This window comes from Perognathus longimembris, chromosome 20 (assembly GCF_023159225.1).
Source record: "Perognathus longimembris pacificus isolate PPM17 chromosome 20, ASM2315922v1, whole genome shotgun sequence".
Classification (NCBI taxonomy): Eukaryota; Metazoa; Chordata; class Mammalia; order Rodentia; family Heteromyidae; genus Perognathus; species Perognathus longimembris.
This window is the reverse complement of record NC_063180.1, coordinates 22,764,544-22,775,447: the sequence shown is the minus strand read 5'-3', so window position 1 is coordinate 22,775,447 and position 10,904 is coordinate 22,764,544. Positions and strand designations below refer to the sequence as shown.

The following is a 10,904-nucleotide window of genomic DNA, read 5'->3' as shown; positions in this document are numbered from 1 at the left end:
CAGCCCAAGAGGGGACCCACCCACCCAACCCAGATGGTCAGCAACTGGGACCACCGCTTCTAGCACCACCAAGGGAGGACTACAAGTCCTGTCCAGCTCCTAGCCCAGAACTGCTCCTGGCATGGTAGTGTGTTTCTGTAGTCCCAGCACGTCTGAGCCTACAGCATTGGGATTAAAAGTGTCAGGGTAGTCTGGACTACATATGCAAGTTCCTGGGTAGCCTGGGCTACACAGCCAAGACTCTAATCCTGAAAAAACAAAACCTCTGTGCACCAAAACCAGAGACACGAGGTCCCTTAACCTGGCACTAACCACTCTTCATTCTTTGGGGAAACCATGTGTACTCTGAACGCACCTTGCAAGGCGAACCTGCATGTCTGGTGCCATACTTTCACCCAGGACCATACTGCTGAGCACCTGTGGATAGTGGTGTCCAGGCTACCGGTTTACAGGCCATGGCCGTTTCCCTAAGCTCTGCTTGCTCTCCAGATTGCCCCGTTCCCAGTCCTGGATGGTGCCCCGAGCATGGGTACAGCTGGTGATCACAGGCATCAACTTCCAAGGGCCGCCCCCAGCACCGGGCAATTCTAGTCAGGCCCATGGGATTCTGGGAAAGTACATGGGGCCCCTCCTGGACCCACCATCCCTCCCCCATGCCAAGTACACAGAACCCCAGCATCTCAGCTCTGCCAACGCCAAGGAATGAGGGGATCTGCAGGCGCAAGAGGTTCATTAATATTAAGATTACCAACAGTGTGTTGATTACAAAGAAGGAGAGAGGAGCTAGAGGTGAATTTTCCAAATGGGGGAACCAGGATCCATAGCCCCAGGGCCCAGGGGTCCGGCCACCCGGGCGGGGCAGCTCCAAAATAAATAATGGACTTGGGGACGGGTCAGGGCTGCTCCTGTTTCTTCTTCACCGAAATCCGCTTCTTCCTTGCTGCTAGCATCTCATAGAAGGGGTCCACGCTCACTGCGGCCCTGAACAGGAAGGAGTACATGAGGGCCAGAAGCCAGGCCTAGCCTCCTCCCTCAGACCCAGAGATCAAGACCCCAGACCCCTCCCTCAGCGGGGCCGCAGGCTCACTGGATGGACTTGATCCACTCATCCTTCTCCTCCTGCGTGGGGGCGGAGATGCGGTAGACCATGTGGTTGCCCTCCACCACGCGCCCATCGGCCTCCGTCTTGCAGGCCTTAATAAGCTGCCCCTTGTTGTTGGGGATGTAGAGCTCAAAGCAGTTCTGCGGGCAAAGGGAGGGGTGGGGGTCGGGATGCAGGACCCGGCCATGGTCAGGGGCTGGGGCGCATGAGGGGACCCCCTCCAGTCTCACCGGCTTCCGGGGGTCGTCCACCTCCCGAATGCTCAGGTTCTCCAGCGGGATGATGCCCCGGGGTTCCTTGTCCTGCGGGAGCGGGGGCAGGCTTGGCTCAGGACTCTCGTCCCACCTCCCCGGCCTCGGGCCCCGGCCAGCCAGCCCTTGCCCCCACACCCACCGTGGTGTACTCGAAGTAGTAGAGGCAGTTGTCGGTGAGGATGAACCAACGCCGCTTCCAGGTCTTCACCCGGCCCCCTGCAAGGGAAGGGGAGGGCCGGGCTCAGGGGCGGGGCCTCCGGGGGCGGAGCCTCCGGGGAGGCGGGGCCTCTGGGGCGGAGCGGCCGCGGCCTAGGACAGAGGAGGCGCGAAGGCAAGCAAGCGGGGACGGTGGGGACCAGCCAGACCCCAGGGAAGGGCCCACCCCCGGCTCGGGCCGCGGCCCTAGCCCCCTCCCGAGGCCCGAGGCCCGAGGGCCGGGCCGGCTGGGTACCTACCTCCTGGGGCGGACAGCAAGAAAGCAGGCAGGCCCGGGTGCAGAGGGAAGGCAGAGTGGGGGCCCCAGAGCCGCAGCGACAGAAAAGGCGGACAGAGCAGAGCCAGAGAAGCAGCGGGGCGGGAGAGAGGGGAAGAAAACCGGTTACATCCACTGGGGAGCCAGCGCGGCCGACTCCGCCCCGCTGCCGGCGTCACCCCCCCAGGCAGGCCCCCCCACCCCCGGGGCGCCGCGGCCTCCGCATCCCCCACAGACAGAAGGGGGGCCCTGACGAGGCACGGGCCGGGGCCCGCGGGGCTGGGAAGAGGGAGAGCCCGTGGGCGCCCTTCACTCTGTGGTGGGGTCACACTGCGGCACCAATGCCCACCCGGCACGCAGGGGCGGCAAGGGCACCCCAACTTCCCATCTTCCCTCTCGCCAGACCTGGCCCTCGCCATTCTGTTTGTGAGGCAGAGCCTTGCTAATAACTTTGCCCTCAAAAGTTGGATTTACAGACGGACAACAGCACGCCTGGCTGAGATGTGCAGGCCGACACCCTTGGGGGCAGCATCTTGCTCTATGGGCACAATTCTCTTCCTGGGCGCCAGTGGCTCTTCTGTAATCCCAGCAACTCAGGAGACTGAGATCTAAGGATTGTGGTTCAAAGGTAGTCTAGCATGCCAGACTCCATCTCCAATTAATTAGCAAAGCCCAACTGCAGGCGATTCGACTGCCATGCCAGCCGTGAGCAAGAAAGCTGGGCAGGAGTGTGAGGCTCTGAGTTCAAGCCCCAGGATCAGCACTAGAAAAAAGTGCCAGGTGCTGGGGGTGCATGCCTGTAATCCTAGCTACCCAGGAGACAGGTCTGAGGATTGTGGTTCAAAGCTAGCCCAGGCAACCACCAGAAAACCGGAGGTGGCACTGTGGCTCAAGTAGCAGAGTTCTAGCCTTGGGCACAGGAACAGTGCCCAGGCCCAGAGTTCAAGCCCCACGATTGACAGAAAAAAGAAAAAGGCACAATTCTTGCCAAGGTGGGGACCCTCTGACTCAGCCCTGCTAGGGAGCCCGCTGGGGCCTCCTCAGAGCGGCTCACTCACCATGTCTCCTATAAAAGCCACCCTAGCTACAGAGTCCAAAACAGGGCTAGACAAGAGTCAAGTCGGGTGCCGGACAACCTTGGTGCGCCAGGGTAACAAGGGCCACACTGCTCCCATCCCAGTGTTGCGACTGCAACCTGCTCCTGTGTCCAGCCTTTCACAGGCTGTGCCCTCCCCCTCCCGGCTAAGGCAGGAGCCCCTCTGGCAAGGGGGGGCGTCCTCCCCAGTGCCACGGGCCACCATGGCTACACAATGATGAAGCTGATGCCTCCCACAGACTGGGATGCCCACTTCTCCCAGCAGCTTTGGGGCCCAGGGCAGGGCATAGCCACAGAAGGCTCCACACTCTTTTGTGGAAGAGATGGGTTGCTACACTTGCTTATTTTCACACCAGGTTTAGAGAGGCCTAACCACTTCCTCAGGCCACAGGGCACTGAGTCCTAACCCAGGCCACTCAGTTTCCCCTAGAGGGGTGGCAGAGGGGTGAGCATGGGCCGTACCCAGCTTAAGGAGCCAGCCTTCCCGGTCGGGGTTGAAGAAGGTGTGGGTCAGGTCATTCCCGTCATCCTCCGGGATCTTAAAGGGCTCATTCCGGATGCTGTCGTAGAGGTTCTAGAGGTTGGAAGGGGCAGGTCAGCAAGGCCTGGGGCCCTCAGGGGCTACGCAAGGGGCAGGGGGGTGGGGGGCTGACCACGGCATGGAGATGGGGGAGCAGAGGGAACCCCAGGAAGGGGAGAAATGACACTGGGGCAAATGGGAAAAATGACACTGAGAAGTGGAAAAGAGAACCCAAGGGCAGAGGCAGGCACAGAAATGAGAGACTGTCAACACAGACAGATGGACAGATCCACCTACTCCTCCCCCAATTGAGTCAGGCCAGCCAGCTCAGGGTTAGGGAGGTGCTAGGGGCCACGGGGAGGGGGCAGGGGAAGGGGGCTGACCCGCAGCAGCTCCTCGGGCAGGTCCCCGCCCTCATTGATGCCTCGGTTCATGGCCACGAAGCGCTCAAGGCCGGGCTTGTCCCGGACATTGGGGTTGTGCAGGCTTGTGTTCAGCATGATCACGGCGAAGGACAGCACGTAGCAGGTGTCTGCACCGGATGGAACAGGTGACTACTTGGAGCCCGGCCCCAGCCCTCCCTGCTCCCTCCCCCACTTAGACCTGGTAGTCGCCCCACCTGTGGACTGGAAGACCCCAGGGTTGCACAGGCAGTATCGCTGGGCGAAGGCCTCCATCATGCGGTCAATTTTCTGGGCCTCTCCAGGGAGACGAAAGCTCCATAGAAATTGCCTGGGGTGGGCCAGGCAGGGGTATCAGGGAGGGAAGACCCCTCCCCACAGTCTGTTAGGATCTAGCCTATCAGAAATGCCAACCTATCCAGGTGCCCGTGGCTCATGCCTGTAATCCTAGCTACTCGGGAAGCTGAAATCTGAGGATCACGGTTCAAAGCCAGCCTGGGCAAGAAAGTCCCTGTGACTCTGATCTCCAATTAACCACCAGAAAACTGGAAGTGGCACTGTGGCTCAAAGTGGTAGAGAGCTAGCCTTGAGCTGAAGAGCTCAGTGACAGAACCCAGGCTCTGAGTTCAAGTCCCTCAACCAATGACAAAAGAAATGCCAACCTTCTGGGCTCAACTATTGTTCAGACATGGGACCCCATGTGACCAATAAACATGGGTCATAGGACACCAGGTGTCCTATGATACAGCCTTCTTTTTCCACCAAGGTGACTCAGCAGGGTGACTTAGCAGGGGCTTCTGCTGTCATGGAGGAGGGCCCCTGGAGAGTCAGGCTAGCAAATGGCAAGCACCTCCAGGCTGACTTCCTAACTGCATTTGGGGACCTGGATCCAGCTATTCCTGAAGGAGGCTCTGACATGGGGCAATCAATTCCTTAGTGACCCTCCTGAGGAGGGCCTGTCACGTGCAACTAAGGAAGCCCTGACGGGCGCATCACAGCCTCCTCACCATCCCGCTCACCTGAGGGCCTGCACCAGGTTGAGATCGGTGAACTCATGCAGATCTACGAAAGCATGGAGCACTGCCAGGTTCAGCTCTTCCCTGGAGGATTAGTTCAAAGATTACACAGTGCAAAGAGCCTGGGGACCTGGACTGGTAGCAGGGAGGAGGCCAGGCACAGGTGCTACACCTTTTCTTGTTGTTGGTCGTGGGGCTTGAACTCATGGCCTGGGTTCGGTTCCTGAGCTTTTTCCCTCAAAGCTAGTGCTCTACCACTTTGGGCCACAGTGTCACTTCTGTTTTCTGTGGTTAATTAGAGATAAGAGTCTCATGGATTCTAACAGGAGTGAGCCACTGGTGCCCGGCTATGCTCTTCTTACACATCACAGGTAAAGTGTTGGTCCTACTAATGGCCCAGGCTGGGGTGGGAGCACTCTACGAAGAATATGCAACCTGGGAACACTGGTTCTCTGGATCTGTAAAAGTGGAAGATGCAGCCAGGCGCTCAGGCTCACACCTGAATCCCAGCTACTCAAGAGACTGAGATCTAAGGATCAAGGTTCAAAGCCAGCCTGGGCAGAAAAGTCCATGAGCCTCTATCTGTAATTAACCACCAGAAAATGAAGTGGAGCTATGGCTCACAGTGAGTCAATGCTAGCCTTCAGCAAAAAAGCTCAGGGACAGAACCCAGGCCCTGAGTTTAAGCCCCATGACCACCACCACCACTAACAACAAAGTTGGAGATATGCAGCGCAAATGCCGACCACCCACTGTCACCCCTCCAGTGTCCCCCCACTCTCCCTAGATACAGCTCCCAGAGAGTCACAAGACTAACCCTACTGGGTCCCAGGCATCCACCCCCCAGGCCCATGCCCCTTGACTCCCGGCCACCCCTGTGGGACCCCACAGCTCCTTGGAGAGCAGCAAGGGTGTCTATGCTCCCCGCAGACACCCCCATGCCCTATTCCATCCTCAGTCAGAACACTCACCCCACATAAAGTCCCTGCACCCCCAAGTCGACCCACCCTTGGGGAGGCTGCTCCACTGTGTGAAGTGTAGGGGCAAAGCCTGGCAGGCTCACCTCTCCCCCAGGTAGTCTCCAATGGCTGTCTTGTTCAGCCCCTCGCCCTTGTACAGGAAGCGGGCAATCTCCTCTGGTGTGTTCTGCAGGAGCTCGTTCTCCACCAAGAACTGGATGCCCTGGTGGGTGGAGCTGGGTCTCAGTCAGTGCAGAGGCCAGAAAGCCATTGCTCCTGGACCCGCCCCCCCCCCCAACCATTACAGACAGTACCTGGCTCCGCTTGTGGCCTGTCCCTCTGGCCTGCCTCATGGATTCTAGTACCCGGGCCAGGCCAGCAGGGAACAGATGCTCAGAGCATGTTTGCGAAAAGACTGCACAACCTCCAAGGGTCTCAGGTAAGAATACAGTGAGACCTGGTTACTAGACCACAGCCTATCAGGGTGGTGAACATGGCCTCTCAGGCTAGACTGGACAATCCTCTGGCTCCCTTGTGTGGGAGAGACACATCCACCACAAGGACATCTTATTCTGAACTGTGGTGCCTGTGTCTAGTCCCCACTCCTGTGCCCAGAGCAAGCTGGTCAGTTCTCTGTGGATTCTGGCTATGCCCTCTGTGGGAGGGTGCCTAGAACCCTTGAGAGACCTCAGCAAATGGGCGTCCACCTGGCCAGGGACTCCCAAACAAATGGCCAGCCAGTATCTGAATCTGGGGATAGGCACCCATCACCCCTCTGGAAGCAGGAGGTGATGAACCCTTGTGGGGATATCTGCCTGGTGGATCCCAGCCCTGTGGTTTGCCAGCACCTTCTTGGGGTCCATGTTGAATTTTTTCCTGCCCATGGCCATCTTCCGGTTCCGCTGCAAGGTCTTACTGCAAGGGGCAGAGCAAGGGAAGGGAACAGGGGGTCAAAGGTCAAAGCTTGGCCATGTCTGGCCCTGGCCAAACCCCTGCCCTCCAAGCTGCTGGCCCCAGACCTCACCTGCCCTCATTGGCCTCCAGACCCTCCACCTCGCTCATGGCTTCGCTAAGCTCCTCCCGCAGGCGCTGGATCTCCACCAGCAGCTCCTGCTTCCGCCGCCGGATGTTCTCCAACTCCATCCGCTCCTCCGGAGTCAGATCCGGGGGTTCTGGGGGCCAGGGACAGGGTTTAAGAAACCCATTCTGGGGCTTAGCAGTAGAGTGCTTGCCTAGCATGTGTGAAGCCCTGGGTTCGATTCCTCAGTACCACATACACAGGAAAAGCCAGAAGTGGTGCTGTGGCTCTAGAGGTAGAGTGCTTGCCTTGAGCAAAAAGAAACCAAAGACAGTGCTCAGGCCCTGAGTCCAAGCCCCAGGACTGGCCAAAAACAACAGCAATAATAAAAAAAGGAAACAGTTCTGGACTGGGAATGTGGCCTAGAGGTAAAGTGCTTGCCCTGCATACGTGAAGCCCTGGATTTGATTCCTCAGCACCACGTGTATAGAAAAAGCCAGAAGTGGAGCTGTGGCTCAAGTGGTAGAGTGCTAGCCTTGAGCAAAAAGAAGCCAGGGACAGTGCTCAGGCCCTGAGTTCAAGCCCCAGGACTGGCAAAAAAAAAGGAGGAGGAGGAATCTGGCTGGGTTCTGACTGGGTACCGGTGGCTCATGCCTGTAATCCTAGCTACTCAGGAGACAGAGTTCTGACAATTACTGTTCTAAGCAAGCCTGGGCAGGAAAGTCCCTGACACCACTCTTATCTCCCGTTAACCACTGAAAAGCTGGAAATGAAGCTGTGGCTCCAAGTGGTTAAGAGCTAGCCTTGAAGAAAAACTCAGGGACAGGGCCCAGGCCTTGAGTTCAAGCTCTAGTACTGGCAGACTCCCCTCTACCCCCCTCACCCCCCCCCCCGCGCCCTGCCAAACCAGAAAGGAATCAGTTCTGGGGGCCTAGGAACCGAAGTTTCTGCAATCTGGGGGCAAACGGGGCAGGGGTAGGAGAGGAAGTGGGTCTGGGGGAGGCCTGGGCCCTTAGTCCTTGGAGCAGGAAGGAACTTGGGGCCCAGATTCCTAAATCTGGGGGGCAGGAGGGAAGGAGCCTGAGCACTTAGGTGTAGGGCAAGAGAGAGCTGGAGGTGTGAACGTGGCGGTCAATTACTCGGGCGGGAGCCGAGGCCTCGGTTGAGCCGCTCCATAAAAGTGGGAGGGGTGGCCGGGACCCCGGTGTCCGTGTAAAGTGACCCCGAGGGGGAAAGCGAATGTCAGCTCCAAAGAAGAACTCGGAAGGGGCAGGACGCGGCCCCGAACGTGCCGGGCTTTGCCTTCGGGGAGCCGGTGCTCTCAGCACCGGTAGATCTCGGTGTCCCCCCCCCCCGCCCCTCCCCACTGGGCGACCCCGCCGGCGCCGCGGGCGCGAACGGCCCCGCCCCGCCGCCCCCGGCCCCGCCTCGCCTCCCGCCCCGCCTCCCGCCCCTCCCGCCCCTCCCGCCGCCGCCGGAAGCGGGCTCGGCCCAAACAATGGCCTGGAACGCCCCGCGCGCCAGGCCCGCCGGAAACCCGTCCCGCGCCCCTCCAAGGCCCGGCGGCCCCGGGACGAGGGGAACGCGAGGCCACCCCGGGGCTAGCGCGCGCTGTGGGGAACGTTCCAGAAGAAACGCTCCGAGCGCCGCCCCGACCTACCATAGACACCGTCCTCCATGGCGGCTAGGAAGGCCCGCGGAGAGTCCGGAGCTGTCCCGCCGGCCGGGCCTGGATCCGCGTTGGCCCGCGGGCTCGGGTGAGCCCGCTCAAACGCCCCGGGAGCCACCGCCGCCTCCTCAGCGCCAGTCCTCAGCGCTGAAAAGACTCCGCTTGCACTGCCCAACCGCCCGGCCGCTAGGCACCGCCCCCTCGCCTTAACCCTGGCCAATCCGCGGAGGGCTGTCTCGCCTGCTCCGCCCCCGACATTGAAGGGTCGCCGCTCAGACCAATAGACACACAAGAAGTAAATGTAGCAATGTCCGGGCTGAAAGGAGACGGCCTGCGGGACCAATCGGAGTAAAGGGAGGTCTCCAAGTCCTGCCTCCGAAACAAAAGAAAGCCTTTGGCAGGCGTGCCCTCCAATGAGAACCCCCAGAAAGGAGTGGCTGTGGGGTGGGGGTGGGGGTGGCGGGAGAAGGCACTGGGTGCAGAGAGGACTGCGCCTGCGCAAGAAGTCCGGCCAGGCAAGCCGAGGCTCTGGTGGGACGTTGCTAGGGGGCGGGACTTTGTTAGTCTTGTTGCTAGGGGCGGGGCCGCAACTGTGGACTCTTACCCTGAGCCACGCCTCCTGGCTGTCCACGCTGCCTTTTGACCACCGCGGTTGCCAAGCAACCGGCAGCCGCGCTGGCCTTCTCTTGTGGTCTCCCTTTGCCCAGCCCATCCTTCTCAGCCCCTCTCCCCAGCCTCTTACAGAACCACCGGGAAGGGATGGCGAGCCCTCCCCCTCCTGCCCACCGGGCTTCTTCAAATCCTTTCACCGTTCTCCTTTCACATCCGAGCCCCCTCCCCTGGCCCCTCCTCTGGTTCCTCCTGGCCCGGAACACTTGAACACTGGTGCGGGGGCCCTCGAAACGACGCGCCCTAACGGTGGCCAGGACTCGTCCTCATTTGCCGCTGTGGGGCTGCGCAGGTGGGGCTGGATTCAGGGCCAGGGCCTGGTTAAGCCTTGGGATTAGACACGGATCCTCCTAACCTCGCTGACCTTTCCAGTGGCCTTGCGCCACCAGGGTGACCCGGATGGGGCCGGCCCAGCCTCCACCCTCTTTCCCTCCGGATAGGTCCCCCTCCCCGCCGCCTTCACCCTTGACCCCCACCAAACAGCCTGACCCACCCCTGGGTCTCCATCCACCGTCCCCATTCCTGCCCCAGACACGGAGCTGGGAGGACTGCCAGCTAATTAATCCCATCCGGTTCTTAGCTGGGGATTCTGAAGGATAAAGAGAAGGGGAGCCAGAAGAGGGGATGTGGGTTGATGCAGAACTTGGCAGGTTGGTGGCCACCTCCGTGCAGGACACAGGGTGGGAACTTGCCGCCTCTTCCCGGCACTGACTTCCCCTGCGGCTGGCTCCCAGCCGCTTGGGCACTTAGGTTGATGACAGCTCTGACAGAGGTTGGACCCAAGGACCCGTGTGCCCCAGAAACACACAGATGTCTGCCCAGGTCTTTAATCTGGGGACTTGTCAATGGCTAAAATGCCTACTTTCCTCACAGTGGGAAGCCCCCAGGTCTGTTCTGAGCGGCCTCCTTCTTCCCAGCCTCCTGAGCTGGACCAGGGAGATGGTGACCCTGGCCCTTAGCCACAGCCCAAATTATCCCCTGTGACTCAGTCACTCAAGTTCAGAGCCAGGCTTCAAGATAAGCCCCCCCCCCCAAGGCCATGTGTTGTAAAACCTAAGTGGTGGGCTGGTTGGGACACCCCAGGCTCTGCACCCCTCCTTGCCCAGCCTCTCAGAAGTGAGGAATTACCCTGCTGGAAAAACACCAAGATCCGATGCCCTATTTTTGCAGATGGGGAAATGGAGGCTACAAGGGGAATGAATTGTCCAAAGGTGGGGGGAGGGGGGCACAGAAGCAGAAAGCAAAAAGTGGTGTGTGCAAAATCCAAGAGTAAATCTGGGGAACTTTGGATTTAGTTTTTCTGAATCCTTGAAAAGGACTCCAATCTAATTTACTTTGAGTCAGTCCAACCTTGCTGGAGGAACCAGGGAAGAAAATAGATACCTGTATTTATATATATATATAATATAATATACATATGTATAACATCATTAAGAAATAGAGACACATAACTAGATAAGAGTATTCCAGAACATTCAAGACTCACCAGCCTTGGGTCTCCCCTGCCCCTTACCCACTCATCAGTCCTGTGAACTGCGGGGTCTCAGCTGAGCCCTCACTTGCTAGGTCAGCCCCGAAATGCTGCTACTCCAGTTCCCCTCCTGGAACTGCCAACCCATTAACCTGGAGGCAGGGAGAACTTCCAGGCTTTGGAAATGGGCGACTGGATCCCTGGGGCCACAATTCCCTTTGGCATTTCAGAACCACAAGTAGTCACGGAGAGTAGTC

General features: G+C 59.3%; 1 protein-coding gene across 1 annotated transcript; it reads right to left on the bottom strand.

Annotated features, from left to right (window-relative positions):
- Positions 1–715: 715 nt before the first annotated feature.
- Positions 716–8,712, bottom strand: Cyth2 (cytohesin 2). The gene is made up of 12 exons (XM_048329293.1): positions 8,499–8,712; positions 6,845–6,992; positions 6,669–6,735; positions 5,925–6,043; positions 4,865–4,945; positions 4,064–4,176; positions 3,828–3,976; positions 3,387–3,498; positions 1,496–1,572; positions 1,333–1,404; positions 1,088–1,242; positions 716–981 (listed from the first exon to the last, which is right to left on the bottom strand). Exons 1-12 carry the CDS (start codon positions 8,515–8,517, stop codon positions 894–896), a joined length of 1,200 nt encoding a protein of 399 aa, XP_048185250.1. The 5' UTR covers positions 8,518–8,712; the 3' UTR covers positions 716–893.
- Between the last annotated feature and the right edge of the window lie 2,192 nt (positions 8,713–10,904).

Bases quoted from the DNA above. Each gene is read 5' to 3' on its own strand.
- Cyth2 (XM_048329293.1), bottom strand. The intron at 3,499-3,827 runs GTCAGCCCCCTT...TCCAACCTCTAG, and splicing joins TGCCCGAGGAGCTGCTGCGG to AACCTCTACGACAGCATCCG. The intron at 1,405-1,495 runs GTGGGTGTGGGG...CCGCTCCCGCAG, and splicing joins ACTACTTCGAGTACACCACG to GACAAGGAACCCCGGGGCAT.